Below are 22,021 nucleotides of genomic sequence, written 5' to 3'. Positions count from 1 at the left end.
CTGCTGCTCCTTCAGAGTTACCATGGGCCTCTTGGCTGCTTCTGAAGTTGTGCCTTTTTCGGATGGAAATTTAGTTTTATGACCTGCTGTACACTTCTCTGCAGTGGTCTCCCTGACCTGTCGTCTGTGTTGCTTGGTCTTTGTGATGCTGTTTAAGCACTAATGTTCTCTAACAACCCTCTGAAGCCTACACAGAACATCTGGATTTGTGCTGAGATTAAATTACACACAGGATAAATACTACTCTATACCAGGGCTATCCAGTTCCAATCCACGAAAACCACTGTCCTGCAACCTGCAACACTGCTGAATCAAATGGGTGAATGACTTCCTCAACATATGATTAAGTTCTGCAGATGGCTGGTAAGGAATCATTACTTTGAATCAGGTGTGATGGAACAGCGATACGTTTAAAAGTTAGAGGACAGTAGCTCAAATTCGGAGACCCCTGGTTTATACTAATTAGGTGACTTCAAAGGACAGTTGGTTGCAGTGGACTTTATATAAGGGATTCAGATTATAGGTTCTGTTCTGTTCTTATTTATATTTGGATTAATTACAAACAGGTTGATGTTTTTTAATAATTAGGTGACCTGGAGGCAATGGGTCAGACTCTATTTCATTTAGGGGTGTCAGTAAAAGCAGGGTTTGAATAATGGCACATTACGTTTTTCAGGTATTTATTTGTTAAAAAAAGAAAAACATAGAAAATGATGCACTGCTTTGTGTTGGTCTAGCTAAAGGGTTTTCAACCTGTGGCTCTGAAACCACATGTAGAAATCCCAATAAAATAGAAGTTTGTGCTTTTCATGTTAAAGAATATCAAAAGGTTAAAGGGGTATTTGTACCTGTGCTAGGCGTTATACCTGTACCTGGGACAATGTGACCAATGTTGGATCTTTTCAGCTTTATTTTATGCTCACCCTTTATTAAAATGACCGACACTCGCCTCAGGCCCTGTTCACACAACATTTTCTGGTGAAAACAGAAAGGTTTTGTTGCGTTTCTGCTGTTCGGTTACACAACAACGGTGCACTTTTTCTCTAACAATGGATTCCAGAGTGTAATAGTTGGAAAATGTCCTGTCCGTTGTTGTGTTGATGGGGAAAAATGGAATCTTCCTGTATGCTGACCCCCTGGCTCCTGTGCAGTATGACTGAATTCAGTAGAAACGACAATTTCAAAACGACGATTCTCCAACAAAGTGCTTATTTTCTACCCCGTTTTGTAAGCAGGAAATGCTTGCGCATGCTGTTAAGTTTCAAAGAACACACTGCCTAATAGTGGCTTGGTGGGGGAATTACACCGATTTCATGTTTCAACTGGTGTCGTGTACACAGAGATTGTAATAAAATGTCATGTAGATGTGTTAACAGAAACCAGAAAAAAAAATCCAGTTTTCACTGGATATTTCACATGTAAACAGAGCCTCTGTCTGCATTTGGACGTTTCCTGCCTAAACTCTAAACTACAATACAAGCCTGTCCCCCCCCCCCTCCCAACACTTCTGGTTAGGCTGACATTTTACCTACCTAACTTATTTGGACCCAAAGTTGCTAATTGTATGCAAAGCAATTAACAAGCATTATTAGGCAACTCTTGAGGAGCGAACCAAAACGTCATAGAGGTGACATTAAAAGAGGGGAGGACTGAGTACAGCAAATGTCTTATTTAGAATTTACTTTAAAAATCAGTGATAAAATATTCATTGCACTAATTAGCAGAGTCAGAGTCAAACCAACATCTTTTACGTGATAAAGCCAGTGTACAACCATACGCCTCACGGATGTACGAGGGGAAAACGACGACAACCCGTGGTATTCAGTTTCACTCGCGGAGCATATTTTTTTCACCGGTATGTTGTCGAATTCATCACTTTTAAGAGGACATTTTGACAGCGCATCTTTCAGCGCTCGCTTCCAGCGTCTGTTCCGGCTCACTGTCACCAACACCTGAGACTCCAAATTAGACGGATTCCATCGTGACTTATTAAAATGTGTTGTTTAATAACAACGACTGAAGGTATGCGTTAGAGTCAATTAGACCCGGAGCTCGGCGGGGAGACTTGCATTGATCTTTGCTCCGCTCTTGAAATATTTTTCTTTCTTTACTTTGCTGTTCTTTAATAAGGCAGGTCAGCCAAGAGCATGATTCATTTTGTTTAGTCTTTATTTGGCTGCAGTGGATCATTACAATCAATCTTAATGTTTAAACAGAATTATTATTAATGGAACATAATGGAACCAAATAAATAATTAGGATGGTAATTTACTTTTGCCTTTTCAGACACACTCAGACTAAATTTACATCTGTGGCTTATGAAGAATTCATCATAGAACATGGATCGGGTGCAGATGTACCCATCTTTTTTTCGTTTCTTGGGCTTCAACAAGTCTCTGAACTGTCAGCCAGTAAATTGTAGGTCATACAAATTTTCAAACACTTTCCCAGATCTTTTTGAAAGAGATTTCTTCCCCTCTATCTTTATAGGTTTCCCTCCTGCTGTGGTTGATGCAGGGAAGGGCATGAGTGCTGAGAGCAGGCGGGCCTGGATCGAAGAGAAGAGCCTCATTCTGAAACAGACTTACTGGTAACTGAGTCCTAAACTCGACTCCCTGGATTCACTTTGCAGTCTCTGTTTAGTGCCACTGTAATGCATATCACATTAGATTTTTTAGTAATTGATATTTTTTGTCATTTTTCTTTTAACCAAAACCTCTCTGTGCAGCGAGATGCCAAATTACGACGTCATCATCCCCGTTTTGCTAAAAGAAGGCATCGACGAGCTGCCCAAACACTGCAAGCTTACTCCAGGTAACCAGCCAATCAAGAGGCAGGAAGTTTATACCCTCTAAAATACTAAATGGTGTGTTTATTGATTGTTTTCATGGAGGCGAGTTAGTTATTTTATCTTAGTTTAGTGTTTTAATCTTTTTCTGATAAATATCTAAGAATTGGCTCCTAATTATGCTGCTGTTGGATCGTGTGTGATAAGCAGCTTTGGCATCATGGTGGGAAATTTATACCAGCTGCCATCTGTGTGGTGCTAAATTGGGAGATCAAACTGGCAGATTTTTGGTCAGTTTCTAACTCTGTTGGCAGGTAAATGATTTACTCACAGTGTTCCAGGTTGGAAAAGTTTGGACATGTTAGGAATTTGAGTTAAATGTTTCCAGGTCAGGATGAGGTATAGACAAAGGAAATCATTATGGAAAACATTGTATTTCCTGATTTTATTATTTTCCCTTTAGTCTAAATGTTGTATCCATCCATCCATCTTCACATGCGCCCAACCCAGCCAGCCATCTATTCTTTTGTCTGTCCCTACATCCAGCCATCTGTCCAGCCAGCAATCCATCCATTCTTTTGTCCGTCCGTTTGTCCATCCATCTAGCCGTCCACCCATCTGTTTGTCCATTTATAAATCTTGGTATTTCTGCTCGTGCCTTCGTCCTGCCATTTAGTGGTTTTGGTGTTTTTTTTTCAACCCCTGACCATGATATAAATGTCTGTGGTAATGTCTTTTTTGGAAATGTGCATCTGAAAGCGTAAGGATTTGGATTTGTGTAGAAAATCTGCAGACAGTTACTTTATCATGAAATGGTAGATCATTAAAGAAACATTTTTGATCTGTAGTGCCCAATTTCCCTAATTTCTGTTGCTAAAAGATTTTGTTTTTGTTAAATCGTTTTACTCGTCATTCTTTTGAACCTTTTATTAACAGCTCAAAGGGTTGTGAGTCACAGCGCTTTGATCATTTAAAACCGGACCCGTATACAGTAAGAGTAAAAACAACTTATTCAAGTGTGATTTTCGTCACACAGAGAGTTGTCGGAGTGATGACGGTGTTTCATGTGAGAATGTGTCATGGCGATTTCACAGATCCTGAGGTTTGAAAACTTCCTCACTTCTCCTAACGCCTGTTTGCACCAGCCCTGCTGTGCCAGGCAGAAAAACATGTCCTTATAATGAAGTCTTTGACTGTTTTATCATTTGAAAAAAAAAAAAGCATTGCGCTCTACTTGTTTGAGTGTGAATTTCTGTTCCCCTGATGTTTTTGCTCTTTACTTCTTGCAAGTTGTCACACCAACCCTCTTCTTTGCAGGAGTACCGCTAAGGCCCATGTTGGCTCACCCCACCAAGGGTGTCGGCGAGGTGATGAAGAAGTTCGATGAAGCTGCATTCACGTGCGAGTACAAATATGACGGAGAGCGTGCACAAGTATGTGTTTGTTGGCGTAGTGACAGAGACAGCTTGTTTTTCTTCTGCTTGGCACCCAACATATGCCTGCTTCATTTGTATGCATCTACCTTTCGCCTGTGTGCTTTTTTTTTTTTTTTTGGTTTGATATGAGGTATTACTGCCATGCACTCACCTAGCTGTGTTTATGTGTAAATGCCCGGGCCTATTCCTTAAAGATAAACACTAGTTCTGCTTTTACACTTGGCCTGCGGGGAGAGTGAGCTAACGCTGCCGCTGATGGTCAGAGAAGGGTGGCGGGGAGAAAGGTGAGATTAAAGGCTAAAGCAGAGCTGGCAAGACAAATCTCAGGGAGAGAAAAACTGTAAAGAAACGACAGAAGATGGCAGAGGGCATGAGAAATTTTTTGGGAGACATAAAAAGACACAGCAAGACAGAGATTGTTGTGCAAACCCCTTCGGCTGTATTGTTAATTTTGGGCAGTCATGCCAGTAATGCTCTTTGAACTGAGTAGATTGGGAGGAAGAGAAATGAGCACAGAGAAAAACACAAAGACAGGATGAAAACGGCGAACCCCATGACGTCTCTCCGCAGTAGACTTTACCTGAAAGAGACAGCAGGGGGACTCATAGTATAGTACTAAGCTAAACACTCCCAATGAGTGTGTCTGTGTGTGCGCGTGTGTGTCTGTGTGTGCGCGTGTGTTTGTCTGATTGGTTTGTGTCTTACCAAAAGAATGTCAGTGTCTGCCTATGAGACAGCTGATGAATAACAATTATTCTGCATGTTTTTCCTTCTTTTTTATGAGGATCTGGTATATACAGCTCAGTATCACAAAAAAGAAAGTGCTCACTATTTAGGTCAAATGAATTAAGTGCACCTTTTTAAAATGGTACAAATAATGTATCAAATAATAAATAGTGAATATCTACACTGGTCAGAATTGTTAGAAAATATGCCCAACTCTGAGATACCATATATACCTGCTCATAGACCCCACAGCAATGCGTAATAGCATTACTTAATCTAATGCAACACTATGCAGACGTTCAGTTTTAACCGATGAAGATTCACTTCAGGCTAGATGCTGAATGGTGTGACTCTCTCATCCACTCTAAGCTTCTCTTTTATTTATTTCAGCGAATAGTTAATTCACTCGTAGTCTGTGTATATGGCAATGAACTGTCATCTTCACATCATTAAATACAGGTGGGGGGAAAATATAAGTAAAGCCAGACAGTAATGTACCCCATTCTGACGCAGCTGAGCACTGTACATTTTCCACCCTTCATCCTAATAGACACACACTATACCAAACACCAAAAGCTTTGTGAGTCTTTGGCTAGCCTAAATTCGTAAGAAACAGCGACCTCTTCTGGAGGTCATGTGGTAGACCTCCTCTCCTACTATAAGTATTTCAGCCAGTAAATAATAATAGGTTTTAACAAAGGCATGACATCACTAAATGACAATGGCAGGAGTTAATGAAATGCGAAGCAATATCAAATGCATTCAAAAAATGGTGTAGATGCAATGTGATGACGAAACATATACTTTGTGTTGATGTAAATGAATGCATTACATACTGAGGAGGGCTTGGGCTTAACTTAAATCTGTAAAAATACCAGCAATAATAGTTTTTCAGACAGGAAAACATAATTTACCTTCAACAAGGTGATTCTGAAATGTCTGTTAGCTAAAAGTGCAGTAGACTGTTATTTAAAGAAGGATAACCGTGTTTCCGTTCGTGTTTGCGTAGCTCCATTTCTCTTTTTAACCCACATGCGCCTCTTAGCGGCCATGCTGCTGTGTTTACATCGTTTGAGGTCTCTGCACATGCCCAGTGTTTTTGTTCACTGTTTTTGATGTGTGTCTTTGGCAGTGTCACAGCACCACCAATGGGCTGGGCATACATATTACAGCGCATTCAGCAGTGCTGTGTGGACACACATTTTTTCTACATTGTTTTTGAAAAGATACCGTTTTTGTACCCATGTGGACTTGGCCTAAATCTCACGAAAATGCTGAGTAACATAATCACATGCGGCTGATGTGTCAAATTAGCCATTTTAAGTGCGAATAAATGTGGGGGTGTCTTGATATATTCCTCACCTGAAATTTCATTTCATTTCTGAAATTTATACATTTTTCATTACTTTTTTTGTTTAGTTATGTTACTGTAATATTTCAGTATTCTAAAGGTGATATTAAATATCCATGTGTCCAAATTTTAGAAAAACAGACTTTCATCTCATTTTCAGACAAATCTTTTCACATGACTGCATACTAATCTTCTGCCACATTAAACTCTTTACATTGGTTTAACATCTAATCATCCTCTAATAACAAATTTATAATAATCTAATAACGTTTCCAAATTATAATTTGCTTATGCTTTGGAGTTGTTGCACTTTGATATTTTCCAGTTGTAGCACATATACAGTTAAGCATCTGACTAATAAAAGAATCTGAATTTCAAAATAGGAACCCTGAGACACAGCTGCTGTTTCTTTCAGTGATAGACAATGAGGTTCTTACTGATTACATATTTGCTCGTTTCAAGTTGTCAAAGACTACAAGTGATAATTGGCTAAGAACCAACTTGCTGTCTCAATCCACAGTCTGACTCCAAACTGATTGTTTTGTAGACATTCCAACAAAAAGCCTAATTGTCCTGCAGCACTTTGAAGTGGTAACTCCATGTGCACGTTTGTCCCTCGGGTTGCTTTCAAACAGTCGCTGTAAGCCACCGCTCTTCCCTCTCTTTGGTGTGCATGTTCTTCACACTTTGATTTGTCAAACCTGATATTAAAATCCCAGTGTTCACTTATAGTATTGATTTCTTCAAGTCTTACACTTTCTGCTATTTTTTCTGTCTATTAAGTGTTTTTCTCCCCTGATAGATTCACATTCTGGAGAGCGGGGAAGTTCGAATTTTCAGCCGCAACCAGGAAGACAACACCAGCAAATACCCAGATATCATCTCACGCGTCCCCAAGGTGAACCACTTGAGCACAGCCCTCGCAGCTCAGAGAAAGAGCTGCCACAATTGTCAAATAAGGGCTTTTATTGCTGAACACATTCATCTTGTTCACTCTGCCTTTTATTTTTGCTGGTTTTTGTCAACCTTTTCTCTCATCTGTCTCACTCTGCTGTGCCCACCTGCCACAAATTGAAACCTCCCATCCATGTTCAGTTAGTCTTTTACCTTGCTGCAGTTATTAAATTCTGCTACCAGCCATAAAGATCGCTTTAATGCACAGAAAAGAGAAATTTCACACCAAGTGGTGAAGTGAAGTGTTTTATCTTTGTAATAGACGTAGAAGCTGCTATTGTTTAACTCTAAATTGCAGCTATGTGTTGGCTGGCCAAATTGTTGAGGAACTGCTTGTGTTGAGAAAGAGATCACAACCACCTGAGGCTTTGGCGGTTTGCCTGGGGTTATCTGAGCGCGCTCTCTGCCTGCTGAGTGTGTTTTTCTGCAGCAGCAAGGAGCTGTAGCAAAGTCGCACACAAATCTAAATCAGTCTGCTCTTTCCTTTTATTCACTGGTTTCCAGTAATCTGTAAACAAACATCATTTACATCAAAATAAAGAAAAGTATGGAAAGATATTAGATTTTCAAACTTTATTTGTTCATGTAAAATGTGTAGGGACCATGAATCAGGCTTTTCCAGGCCGGTACTCATCGTTCTTTCTTAGATTTATATCACATAGAAAAGAATTTATGAATGAGAAGAGGTGTGAAGAAGCTCTTTGAGATGCTAAAATCAAATTTGGTTACAGTTGCACGTTTTGCTTGCAACACTTTCCCGCTTTTGGACTTTAATTGTTTCAACCTCAATCTACACTTTGCACTGTAAGACCAAATCAATATTAAACTGTTGATTTATAAAATCAAAAATAAACAGAAGTGAAATGTGCATTTACATACAACACAAAAACACAAAATAGACCATATTAGTTTTGTCACAAGGCCCAGTAAGAGAAACTCGTGCTCATACTGTACTCTAGTTACTTCAAGATGAATAGATTCATTTCACTCTGTGTTTGACCCAAATTTAAACCAAATACAACATGATAGAGCAGCTTTTAATTAAAGCAATAAGGCAGCAGTTATTCCTGCTGCTGCTGCTCAGAAAATGACATAAAAATCATTATTTCAAATTACAGCAATAATAATTGTATGTTTAACATGTTCCGATTTTTTTTTTAAATTGACTAAAGCAAAATATTGAAATATTATGTACTATATTTAGCATGTTTAAGTGCTTATTGCACAGAATATCGAGCTTTTATCCCATTCTGTTCTTTATAGAGTAGTGGGGAGTATACCAAGCAGGTTTTAGCTGGTAAATCAGTTCTAAGCATTGTAAAAGCCTTCTTTCAGCCAGCTGCTTATCTGTGTGCAGCAACATATATGAATTGCAATGCAGCATTACTATCAGCTGGGGAAAATTGGTCACTCTGGTGCTTTTTGTGACATCTTATTAAAAAGGACTTTTAACTGTAGGGACGACGCGTCTAAAAGCCTCTGTGCTTTTGAAACCATAACTTTTTAAACTTTAGTAAATACCTGAAATGCCAGTAAGACGTCTGTGCTACAAGAACAGGACAAACCAGGGACATTCAGTCAAGATGGGGAGCAGACTGTGCATACTGTTTGGTCTCTAAATAACCAAACAGGTAATGGTAACCTAGACCTTCAGTCTTTTTAATAAGACCCTGCAGATGTGCTTTTTGTTCAAGCTTACCTGTGAAGCTCGTTACCAAATCTTTGCTCTGGTGTTCATTTTTACTTCGTTTCTCATTTTCATACAAATGAAGCTTTACTTGTTTATTTCCTGACAACACTAGTAGGAGCTCTGGGAAGTTATTTGTGCTACAAACTGTTCTTTTACTGTCTCACATTAAACAGTTTCTGCTGGGTGGACAGTCCGCTGTACCAGGTGGTTGAAGTTGCTGATGATTAGATGTATTCCCAGCTTAAAGCCGTCAGAAATACTTTGCTCTCACTTGTCATTTTCTTCCTTGCTCTTCGGGCCAGACATTCTGACTCATCATAAGCGGGAAATGGTTAGATGGAAATACACCGACAAGATGAGAAAGTCTACCCTGTTATACAGTTACAAACTCCTGATCTAGTTTACTCTATATTAAATACAGTCATTGTTAAATTTTGTTGGGGGTTTTCTGCGTTGATTTCAGAGAACACCAGCTGTGAAAAAAAGTTTATAAAGCTATAACATTTAACCAGCATGTTTTGTACAATCTCTAATTGCCTGAAAAATAAATAGGTCTTTTAAATTACTCTGTGTGTAGTGCCAGGATCAGTTTTAACAATTAAAGCGTGATGTTGGAGAATTTAACTGAACTCTTGACAAAAGATAAACTTTTTATCCTCAGCCTGGTGTCCAGAAAGCCTGTGCATTCATGACCTGAATGCTCTTATTACACCCAATTCTTCTCATCCTTCATAACATCTGCCTTCTAACACATCCTTCAGAATTACTTTTATCTTTTTTTTTCTCCAAGGCAACGTGACTTATTTGCTCTGATGCTAACCTTGTTGCTCTCTCTGTCTCCTTGTCTCTTTCTTCCATCTTTTCGTCTAATCATTCCCTCCTTTTGTTCCATTCTTCTTTAGGATACTTATTCTTTCTTTTGGTTTTTTTTTTCCCGGCTTTGTACTCTTACCCATTAATGTGTCTTTTCCTCTTATCCTCCTATGTTTTTTAGACTTTGATGCCACCTGTCTGTAAGTTGCTCTTTTTGCTTCCCCTAACTTCTTAAATATTCACCTTTACCCTTTTTGTTAGTCGGCCATTTCGCCCTACTCTCCTCTAAATGTTTTCTTGTTTTTTTTTTTTTTATGTCAATTCTCCAAACGTTTTTCCACCGCTGGAACCTTTTCCAGGGGGTAGTTTTCATGGACCATTATTTTGCTCCACTCTGTTTCCACTGCATCTGCTAAAATGGATCATCTTGGTGGAATTGTACCTCAGAAAACAGCTACACTGGGGAAGTAGTTCCTCTGACATTACCCTGAACCTTCTGGGTGAATATGAGAAGATTCTTTACGTTAGGTATCATCCCAGTCTACTTGTGCATTCTTCTAGTACCTTGGAAGGATTTACCCCAGTGAACACATCTGCAAAGACAAGCAGTAGCTGATGCTTTGAGAAAGATGCAAATCAGACCAATAATCGGATCACACAGAGTTATTAATGCAAATGGACCAGAGCATAAAATTAAACACAAAAAACAACTCAATGACAATAGTAGAGTTAATGGCACACATGGGCTGAGCACCAACACAACTGGGTAAAGTTCAGTTAAACTTTACCCAGGTACTATTAAAGTATAGTATAATGTACGCTCAGTCATCTCCGATAATGACAAAGTTCCTCATCCGACCCATTTGTCCTCTCCTTGATAAACTGACAGCCAGTTCTGCTCAGTGTTTAGCAGCTACATAGCAGAGACAAAGTTGTAGCCAACAAATTCGTTTTTCTTTTACCTTTTTTAGTAATATTAACTGATCTGCAGTTTCCACAGGGAAAGCATTTTTTCTGCAAAGTGAGAGGAAATTGAAGGTTCATGGTTATTAATTTCTGGGGGAAAATGTTCAGGGTGATATATCTGAAGACTCCTTTATTGTCTGCATTTTGCAGTACTTTAGAACCTTATTTTGTTATACATTTTGGCCTTTCTTATAATGCTCTTGTAATTGTATCTCTCATTTTCCAGTATTACCTCTGCCTAAATAATGCCTAGGGAAAAAAAGGATGTAAATTCGGAAGCATTGAGGCTTTTTTGTTTTGTTTTTGGATTGTGTGGAAAAGATGTATCATTTAAATAATGGGTTCATTTAGCCTTGAAATTATTTTCTTGTTTGTGCAGATTATGACTCTTAATTTATTGCATTTCATTTTCCTTGCTGGGTAAATAACCCGTCAGTTTGTTGAAAGAAGCTTTCTCCTCAGAAATTGATCACTGATCATTAATGTGGCAGATCATCAGTTTAAGAAATTGCCTAAATTAAAATTGCATCTCTTTTCTGGACATTGTGTTGTCAGATCAGAATGTCTGTGTTAGCGAAGACAAAAACTGAACAACGCTATTATGAAACTTCTCGCCAGCATTACAGAGATGGTTTGATTAGATTCTCCTGCACCTTGCTGCATTATTTTGCATATTAATAAGGGGTAACCAATTTTCTTGTAGCTCCCACAGAGCTTTAAATTATGGATTAATATCAATACATAAATATTAATGCTGATCCATTAATTGGTGATTAATGCACAACTTAGCCTAATGACCTTATGGGCTTAACATGAGTTTATTATGAGACTGTTTTCAAACAACCTGTTAAAGTCTAATGCGTCTTCTGCTCTTAACTCTGATAACCTGTCTTGGATTTCATCTGCTGATTAACTCCCAGTCTCCTGCAGGCTGGAAAATTTTAACAACTAAAGAATCCCCAGAATTTCTTCAACCTCTCATCTTGGTCCTAGAAATTAGCAGCATGGGTCAGTTTAATCTGCCCATCAGTCAGATGGTTTATCCCAGGCTTAAACCTGATCAGTGATGTCCCGCTCAAGGCAGGGGAGGAGATGTCAGCTGCAAAGACATCTTAGTTGAAGCAGGCAGGATTATCAACAAGCAGCAAAATAATTTATCGTGAATCTTTTGGCTTTTGTTGCAGCGTTTCTCTAATGATGCCCTGTTGTATAGTAGTACTTAATGCACAAAATTAATTTTCATTAATATTTGTGTCTGAGGAGGGCTTCCCGGATTTCAGTGTTGATTTCAGAAGATGAGATGCTCTTTGGATCGGATGGGCAGGAACTAGAGTTACTGTTATTCAAATTAATTGTCATGTTGTATTGTGGTTGCGTGTAGTTTTTAATAGACATTACAGGGTAAAGTGATTTCATCTATGCATATAAAATAGCTGGGTTTATTAACGCCATGTTTCTTCTGAAGTCCTTTTTAAATTAGCAGGTCTATTCTTTTCAGGTCTGAGCATGGGACGAAGCAGGCTGCAGATTCCTCCAGCTAAGAATTAGATCCGACTGTGTGCTTGTAGGGCAGACAGAGGAAAATACGGTGATCACAGATTTCTACGTAGTCCGAAAATTATAGAATATGATTTATGCATTTTCCAAATCTGGATAAGTATGGAAAGAGAAAACAGGCATTGTTTATCCAGCCATCTATCCATCTGCTTGTCTGCAATTCAATTCAATTTATTTATATTGCATCAATTCCCCACTGTCATCTCAAGGCACTTCATGTCTGAAATTCAAGACAAACGCATCCAAAATACTCATACTCGTCGTCTTCTGCTTATCCGGGACTGGGTCACGGGGGCAGCAGTCTCAGCAGGGATGCCCAGACCTCCCTCGCCCCAGACACTTCCTCCAGCTCTTCTTCAGGAAGGCCAAGGCGTTCCCAGGCAAGCAGAGAGACAAAGTCCCTCCAGCATGTCCTGGGCCTCCTCCCGGCAGGATGTGCCTGAAACGTTTCCTAAGGTAGACGTCCAGGAGTATCCAGAACATATGCCCAAGCCACCTTAGCTGACTATTCTTGCTGTGGAGGAGCAGTGACTCTACTCCAAGCCCTTCCCGGATGAGAGAACTCCTCCTCCTATCAGTAAGGGAGAGCCCAGGAAGCTCGTTTCAGCCGTTTGTTTCTGACTGTGGTGATACATGCAGATGGATTGGTGGGGAGTCATTGCCTCAAGTATCTGGAGTCCTGTTCACGGGCAAGGGGAGGATGGATCGACAGATGGACGGGAGCAGCCGCCGCTGCTATGTAGACCCTGCACCAGTTTGTTGTGGTGAAGAGAGAGCTGGGCCAAAAACCGAGGCTCTCGATTTACTGGTTGGTCTTCGTTCCTACCCTCACCTATGGTCATGACCTTCGGGTCATGACCCAAAGAGTGCGATCCTGTATACAAGCGATAGATCCAGTTTATTTACAAAAATAGTCATTTTAATCCAGTCATACAGACAGATTTAAATTGAAACGACAGTGGACAGTTGATTGCGCTGATTGAGTCTTTCACTTTGCAATAATCCGTCATACTGAGCATGCATATGGGGACAGTGGAAAGGAAAATCCCATCCAGCACAATCCGGCTCAGTCTGAATGGCCATTTGTGGCAACCGTCTAAGGGGTTATAGTAGACAGACCAGACAAGCAAAAAAACAAAACTGTGGTTGCAACTTGATGATGCTGGTATTGTCCTCATTGTTCTCCTGTTTAAACAAGTCTCTTACACTGTCGTTTGGGTTGGAAGCTGAGAAGTCTGGGAACTCCATTATTTGTTCATCCGTCCCTTGTACAGCCTCAGGGTTTAAATTCAAAACCTGCAAAAATCAGACCTTGATAGAAATATCTGCTGCGCACTCTTAGCAAACCTTTGTTTTGATACTTCAGAATCTGGCCGAGAAAGGACCTACAGCTCTGGTAGTTTGAGTCTGGAGCGGCATGAAATTTGGACATAAAAATATGTCAGAACCCTCTTCTTTTCACAAAAGGAGATATCGGTCTCCTACATCTGCTCTGCTTCACTTGTTCATGGTGTATCCCACCCCCTCAGGCGCACCAGCTCTCTTATTGTCACAGACTGCCTTATGCTAACATTTTCCACACTTTCTTTTTGGGGGAAATCTTCCTTCTCCTCAGCCTCTGCTCTGATGGTTGATCTACATTAAATGCAGCAATGTGCTACTATTTCTGATAAATTTCCTCTGTTTGTCATTACAAACCTCTTAAATAGTTATTTTTTTTTTTGTCTGGGTCTAAGATGAACAGGTAAATCCGAGCGTGTACGCTCATAGGTAATGATGTGAGTGAGATCTGACATCAGCGGAGCAGAGTTGCTTCTTGAGATGCACTTTCACACACAGCAGTCTCCTTCTTGATCTGATGGTGATGACTTGAGAGAAAATATCATTAACAGAAATCACATTATGATTACATTAGAAGAGATTTCAGAACTGCAAGTCCAACGTAGCCAGAGTTTCAGCTTCTCAGCTTCACTGGTTAAAAGGTTTGGAAGGTGATACTATACTTCGAAGTTCAGATTTCAAGAGTTTTCAAAGCATTTTAGGCTTATCAGAAACACTATAATACAGCCCAACCATAATAGTTTCTGAAGAAGCCTGATTAGAATTTAATTGCATTGATTCACATTAAAGAGTTTTCTTGATTTGTTGAATTCATGTACAAGACTTTCAGTTTTCTGATAGCTGATGTTGTACAGGCTTGTCAGATTTTTTTTTTTTCCATTGTAAATTTGTTTTTCTAACTGAATATTACATTTTTTGTACTGTATCTTTTTAACTCCTTTTATTTTCCTCCAGGTAAAGAAGGACTCTGTAGTGTCCTGTGTTCTGGACACTGAGGCGGTTGCCTGGGATCGAGAGAAGAAGCAGATCCAACCCTTCCAAGTCCTCACCACTCGTAAGAGAAAGGTAAGAATGGAGAGGGACATAAAAAAGGGGATGGAAAGACAATTAAAATGTCGTAAAAAGGAAAGAGTTGGAGATAATCATGGAAGAGGGAAGGGTGCGAAAAGGTTAAGAAGAGAAAACAAGACAAAGACCTGAAGGTTGAAAAGAGCGAGATAATAGAGTGAAATGATCCGACTGACTGAGGGGAGATGGACGGGGAAAGAGCTGAGAAAACTGGTAGGAGACTGATGGGTCAGAGACAGAAGAGTGAAATGGGTCGAGAAGGGATGCTGAGATTGGAAATGTCAGCAAGGTGTTTATTCAGTCCTGATCAGCATAACGGCCTCTTTCCATTACACCAATCACATTAGGTGGAAACTGCTCCTTTCACCTTCTCTTTTCCTGTGCAAAATGGCACCCTGCTAAATTTGGGAAGGAAAAATAATAGCCAGATAAGACAACACGATGATGAAAGTGGCTCAAATCATTATGTAGATTATTTTCTTTTTTGCTTGATACTTTTTACTGTTATTATGATATCATAATTATAGGTAATGATAGTATGATGCACAGACTGATTGTACGCCACAGCCTCTGGTGTTTTACTACCACAAGCTTGTGCCAAAATGAAACATTTGAGATGAGAACATGAGACCCGATATGCTCTGATTAAACATAGTTAATGAACAGAGAGTGAAATTAATGAAAGAGATGAGGGGGAAAGAAATCTTTCAGATTTAAAGGGAACATTAAAAAAAGAAAAATGTTTTCTCCTTTGGAAAATAAATCTCAATCTCTGAAGTCATTGTGGAGTAAAATGCTCAGAAAAATACTTAGTCGATGGTTTCAGGCCACCTAACTCTGAGAGAATAAATTTGAATTGCAGAGGAATTACTGATCTTAATCTTATCCCCTTTTTATCCTAATAGGTGGCATTTGTTGTACCTCTGAAAGAGGAGTTTTTTTTTTGTAAATTTAGTAAAATGCTATTAAAAATGACATACTCAGATTAATGAAAAGTGCAACACAGTAGGGCGATGTGTAATTGTGCATGAGAAAAACAACACGCTATTCACAAAATTGGAAAAACTGTCCAGAATAACAGCAGGGATGTAAACACCTAATGGGTTTGTTGGGAGCAGTGGTGGTTATAAAGTCTAAAAGCTGCTGGGAGGAAGGATCTGTGATAACGCTCCTTGGTGCACCTAGGATGCAGCAGTCGTTCACTGAAGGAGCTCTCCAGTTAGAAGTGCTCTTCATTCCTATTAACAAAGGCACACCTTTTTTAAAGACAAAATGTTTTATTCTCTGGTCAGAATTTCAGTTCACATACTCATCAAACCCACGAAGGACTGACAAGCATAGTGATCGTATTGGACAGTTTCAGCTTTTGTATAAAAATAGTAGCTTAGTTTGTAAGTTTCTTGCTTTTGTTGCAGCTTTTGAAGCTTCAGAACAGGATCTTGCTTGATTTCTTGAACATTTAACTTTATAGTGAACGTACAGGTCCAAAAGTGTAAAAGCACCATTCTAGTGGCATCTATTGATCTAACAATTCACACATTTCAAATGAGCTAAATTCAACAATCAGAGAATGAATGAACAAATATCTGAAGCTGGCGGTTCCGCAGAACTCGATACCACTTCATTGTACAGATGTTGAGGAATTTTACTGCAGGACCATGATAGAAACGCCTGTAGTAATTTAGGGTCTGGTGTAGAAACCGGTGGGACTGAACATGATTGAAGCAAACAAGATGAGGTGCAAGAGAGACGAGAGCAGGAGATGAAGCAGGAGAGACGAGCAAAGTTAGTGAAGGAGTCGAAAATAAGACGAGCACGCTGAGGAGGTGTTATGCTTTTAAGAGGTAGAGAGGCGATGGGAATGCTGGGTGGGTAACTTTTAAGATGAACCGAGGACAAATCAAAGAGCTCTTTGTAACAAGTCTCAAAGTTGGCAAATAAAAATACTAAAAGAAGTCTGCTGTTTCTCTACAGGATGTGGAAGCCTCTGAGATCAAAGTCCAAGTTTGCGTGTATGCCTTTGACCTCCTCTATCTCAACGGAGAGGTAAGGCCAAGTGATACAAATATTACCCAGAGATCCCTGTTGTTCCTGTTGTCGTTCCAAAAACTGCCGTTCATGTGAGTGTGTATTGTTTGCAAGCATGCATGCTCGTAGCCCCGCCGAGATGCCAGCATCATCCATGAATACCAATGACAGCGCCACTGGAGGCTGTAACTGGATAATGATTGTAACACTCATTGTAATTCCGGCTGAGTGTGTCTTGATTGTGTCTGTCTGAGACTCTCAGCGTCTGAGAAGGAGTCTGTGCCTTTTTCAGACCATGTGTGTGTTGCAGGTGGTGACTGTGACTGAGTGAGTGTGTGTTTGTGTCCTATTTATGCAGAATTTTTAAGTGAATTTCTTAAATCTGTTGAAGGCAATTCTAATTAGTGAGTGCTCCCATCATCCACTACAATGCGAGTTCTCCCAAGTGGATGGAAGCCAAATTGCATCATTAAAGGAGCTCCAATAACTCTTAAATCTTGCCATTTCAAGGCTATTTTCCTCCTAATTTGTGATTTATGTAAATGTTATCCATTAATATTTCTTTATGTCCAGGCTTTGGTTCATTGTTTTGTTTTTGTCCTAATTGTTTTATTTATTACCAACTGTTGATGTCATTTAGCATCCCGGATTATCATATATGGACAGGGTGACTGAGTTGGACTCTTAGTTTTTTTTTTAACTCTGATTGAATAAGTATTGTTTTACATTTCATAAAGGATTATATTATATATTTGAATGTGTACTTAATCATAAAAGTATGTTCAGGTATGTCATATCCAGCCTGGAAAGGCGTGGAATTTATTTCAAGTACTTTCCAGGCCTAAATAAGTATAGAAAATAAAAAATATTCTGGAAATATTTAGCATATATTAGTAAATATTTAGTACTCAGAAGGAACAATGTATCAGCTACTGTTTAAAAAAGCATTATATGGTCCTTCTTGGTGCAGAATGACCATAAGGTCATGTCCTAAACCTTGTCATCCATCCATCTAGAAGGAACTGTGGTCACTGTAAACTAATTCGGAACCACTCTGCTTCTTTTACACTGTGCACACTTTTCTTCTCAATGTTTGTGAGATAATCTGATTTACATTCTTTGCTTGTTAGGACGCAGGGACCTGGATAACTATTCTTGCTTGTGTATCAGGTGGCATTAAATAAAGCAAAATAGACTTTTATTCTGAATGATTTACAACTGGGCTAATAGTTGTTTTTCCACCTGATAGGTTACCAACAAGCCTTTAAGTACAAACAAATTTAAATGCATGCATTATGAATAAACATGCACATTATTTCATTAGTTTTGCATGCAACAAATGTGTTACTCTTGTTCCCAAATTCAGCTGTGGTTAAATTTAGGCATAATTTAAAAACATTAAAGGTCCTCACATAGCTTGAAAACCACCTCTGAAAATAATTTTAAATGATAATCTGATTCTGTGGCTGCATAATAAAGAATGGGGACAGGTTTATGTGTTTTGCACAGTACTTTAACTTTATACTTCCCAGTTGTAGTTTTCTAATAATACTCAGAAGTCATTGTTTAAAGTGCAGATAACAGACAGGAATCTTGCTCCAATAATATCATACTGTAAATTTAAAGGTGAGGAGAAAAGTTTCTGCAGCCAATAAAAAGAAAAGCTGCCAAAAAATGCTGCCTGTCTGAAAGGAAAACCCTCAGCTGAGACCGGAGCAGCCACCTGGTAGCTGCCAGTTGAGGACACACGGTCATCTGTCATACATGGATGTATGACCTTTTTGCAGGTTTAACCTCGTTAGGGGCGGAAACGTTTACATTTCTCACCTGAACATCCACTGATAGTTACTTGCGAACCGTCAAGAACATTAAACACGATTTTATGGTTGAATGGAGACAGCTTTGATATAACATGAAGACTAAGTGCCATCCATCTGCATGACACATGTACCCAGTCTAATTTCGTTCAAGGCTGTGCTTTGATGCATGCAACCGTGTCATTATTTGCCTTGTTTTTATTTTGATAGCATAAACTCTACAGAAAACCTGCACATGCTATGACCATATATGTAAATACTAACTTGGTGCCTACTCCATGTGTGTTAAAACAGTTTTGAACAAACTTACTGCATATGAATATTTTAACTAGGTGGCAGAGTTTGAAAATGAAATGAAAGAAGGAAATAAATAATTTAATAATTTGTAAAGATCCTGTTTCTCAAGGGATAACAAAAAAGCGGGATTTTAAATTCACATTTTAGTTCTTTACCCCACAGACTAGTTGAATTGCCAACATCTATATTAATGTACTCACAAAATAACATTTCCATGTTTACAATTTCCTACAAACGTATTGCTGCCCTAGTAAAGATGCACCAAAAGCTTTCAATTAAATTCAGGTTTTATTGCAGTAGCATAATTTCCTGCTGGAACTTCTACAGTCACTGTTGAGATGATAGCTGCCACCCTTCGTGTTAATACATCGGGCGAAAGGATGGCATTTTTACTTATACCTTTTCACAATGTTGAAGCACACAGATGGATGTTTGACCATTTCTCTTTGCACAGTCTCCCAAGATTGCCCAGGCTCCTCTCTTATTCAATTCAGTTTTATTTATATAGCGCCAATTCACAACACATGTTGTCTCAAGGCACTTCACAACAGTCAGGTTCATACATTCCAATTAATCCTAATCATTGAACAGTGCAGTCAAAGTTAGTTATTTATTCAAATTGGATAAAAAGTTTTTCTGTCTAAGGAAACCCAGCAGATTGCATCCAGTCAGTGACTTGCAGCATTCCCTCCTCCTGGATGAGCATGTAGAGACAGTGGACAGTCACTGGCGTTGACTTTGCAGCAATCCCTCATACTGAGCATGCATGTAGCGACAGTGGAGAGGAAAAACTCCCTTTTAACAGGAATAAACCTCCAGCAGAACCAGGCTCAGTGTGAGCGGCCATCTGCCACGACCGACTGGGGGTTTGAGAGAACAGAGCAGAGACACAAAGAGAACAAAGAAGCACTGAACCAGGAGTACTTTCTATGGGAAGGAAAAGTAAATGTTAATGGATGTAGCTCTTTTAGTCGTTTCACCTAGAAAGAAAGAACAGATAAACTCTGAACCAGTTTTCAAGGTTAGAGTCTGAAAAAGAGCACATAGAGTTAGTTACAGTAAAAGCTCAGTCAATTGCCATGTCTAGGAGAGAGAAAGGGTTAAACACTGAAAGACAGGGCCATGTGGATCATTGGTAGAGGGTGAGCATTAAGTTGTTGCCAGCAGAAGCTCGGATGATTCCCCTCTCCAGAAAGGTGTCACAGGTAGACACAGAACCAGGCCAGGTGTAGCTTCTAGGAAGAGAATAGAGAGAACAATGTTAAAAGCTGAAATAACAGCAAATAATGCAGAATTGGAGAGTAGTGTGAGAATGTAGCGAAGAGGGTGAAAGCGGTCGTTATGTCCTCCAGCAGCCTAAGCCTATAGCAGCATAACTACAGAGATAGTTTCAGTTCAGATTATTTAGTTAAACGGCGCTTATTTACAACAATGTCGTCCCAAGAAACCCCACAAAGAGTCCCACTGATGGTCATTGTTATACTAAAAACCACAATGATTGGGATACCTCTCTCTGTCAGACTGATTATAACCATTGAAAAAGAGAAGGGGTCATACAGGTAGCAGAAATGGAGGGTGTGTTTGCACCTCAACCATAACTGAGCCGATTTAGGCTAAAACTGACTCCCCCTTACTCCAACCAACAGGGAGGGAGGAAAATGGAGGTACAAAATAAGGAAGAGAGCTCAGGATAAACTAAGCCACTCTAACTATAAGCTTTATCAAAAAGGAAAGTTTTAAGCCTAGCCTTAAAAGTAGACAGGGTGTCTGCCTCACGGACTAAAACTGGGAGCTGGTTCCACAGGAGAGGAGCCTGATAACTAAAGGATCTGCCTCCCATTCTACTTCTAGAGACTCTAGGAACCACCAGTAAACCTGCAGTCTGAGAACGAAGTGCTCTGTTAGGAACATATGGACCAATCAGATCTCTGATGTATGATGGAGCTAGATCATTAAGGGCTTTATATGTGAGGAGGAGAATTTTAAATTCAAGTGTTTCAGTTTCATTGTCCAACCCCTGTAGATGTCATCTAATAGTTGTTGGTCACCATAATATTCCACTCCTTGCTACACCTTTCTGTGTGTTTTGGAGATTTTTGGAATGGTTTTAAGATAAATGTGAACCTCCAACTAGCTGTGTTTGTGACATTTCCACTTGATTTAAACTTAATTAATTATCGTTCTTCCAAATTTATACCCCAGGGATTATTATTGAAAGTTGCAAGACACTCTGATCCACCTAAAGAATAAATTAAAAACAATGCTTAAGATCAATTTGTAAGCATAATTATCGGTGCTGTCAAGACGTTGAATTTGTTTCCCTGCTGATTAAATCGACTCACCTTAATCTTCTTTCTGTACCAGGACTGCCAACAATTATACAGGGCATTCCACTCATAAAAGGCTTAAACCCAAAAACCCATGATCAAACATGTTTAAGTTTAGTCTGATTTATGTTTTGGGCTATCTGGACAACATGAAGAAGGCAGATGTGCTGGTGTCATTTGTAATAAAAACCTACATCTGTTTACTTCTTGTGTCTTGCCCTCTGTCATCACACTTTCTACCCCATCCAAGTTCTGACAGATTTGTCATATTTAAGAGTATTTGTCACCATTTAGTTAATTTTTCATAAACCCAAAATGGAAAAGATGCTCAAAAAACGAGTATTTAGCAAAAGAAATCCAAGAAAGTGTCGTGCATATTAGTATGCTTTCATGGGTGCGTGGGTGTTTTTATGTGTGCCCAAAGCTGGTGCACCCAAGACTGTATTCTGAGAAAGTTCTTGTGTATATTTGCGTGGGCAGATAGTTGATGGTATTTCATCCTTGTCATTGCAAGCCTTCGAGCTATCAGGAGAAAACGGTTGTAGCGATGCCGTTTTGCCACTTTCTAATGATGTTTGTGTTTCTGTCTCTGTGCTCAGTCCCTGGTTCGACAGCCGCTGTGCCGGCGTCAGGAGCTGCTGAAAGAGAGCTTCACAGAGGTGGAGGGAGAGTTTCTGTTCGCCCGTTCCATCAACTCGCACGACACTGATGCCATCGCAGAGTTCCTGGAGCAGTCTGTCCGAGGTCCGTGAGATGGAGACGAACATTTTCTTCACATTTTCTTTCCACATGTCTCTTTGTGTCATCTTCCTGTGCAAAAGTTGTACTTGTTTTCCAGTTTGCTTTCCTTCAGCTTCCTGAA

General features: G+C 39.5%; 1 protein-coding gene across 1 annotated transcript in view; it reads left to right on the top strand.

The window, feature by feature from the left end:
- The window catches only part of lig1 (ligase I, DNA, ATP-dependent), an 82,926-nt gene that overhangs the window by 33,611 nt on the left and 27,294 nt on the right, over positions 1-22,021 (top strand). Inside the window, exons 15-21 of the mRNA XM_047368607.1 lie at positions 2,491-2,590; positions 2,729-2,814; positions 4,106-4,221; positions 7,104-7,199; positions 14,577-14,687; positions 16,665-16,736; positions 21,759-21,903. Coding sequence (XP_047224563.1) covers positions 2,491-2,590; positions 2,729-2,814; positions 4,106-4,221; positions 7,104-7,199; positions 14,577-14,687; positions 16,665-16,736; positions 21,759-21,903 — 726 coding nt within the window. The remainder of the gene's footprint in view (positions 1-2,490; positions 2,591-2,728; positions 2,815-4,105; positions 4,222-7,103; positions 7,200-14,576; positions 14,688-16,664; positions 16,737-21,758; positions 21,904-22,021) is intronic.

The sequence above is a fragment of the Girardinichthys multiradiatus genome, chromosome 6, assembly GCF_021462225.1.
Source record: "Girardinichthys multiradiatus isolate DD_20200921_A chromosome 6, DD_fGirMul_XY1, whole genome shotgun sequence".
NCBI lineage: Eukaryota > Metazoa > Chordata > Actinopteri > Cyprinodontiformes > Goodeidae > Girardinichthys > Girardinichthys multiradiatus.
Note: the sequence above shows the minus strand (reverse complement) of the source record. Positions and strands in the feature narration are given on the sequence as shown.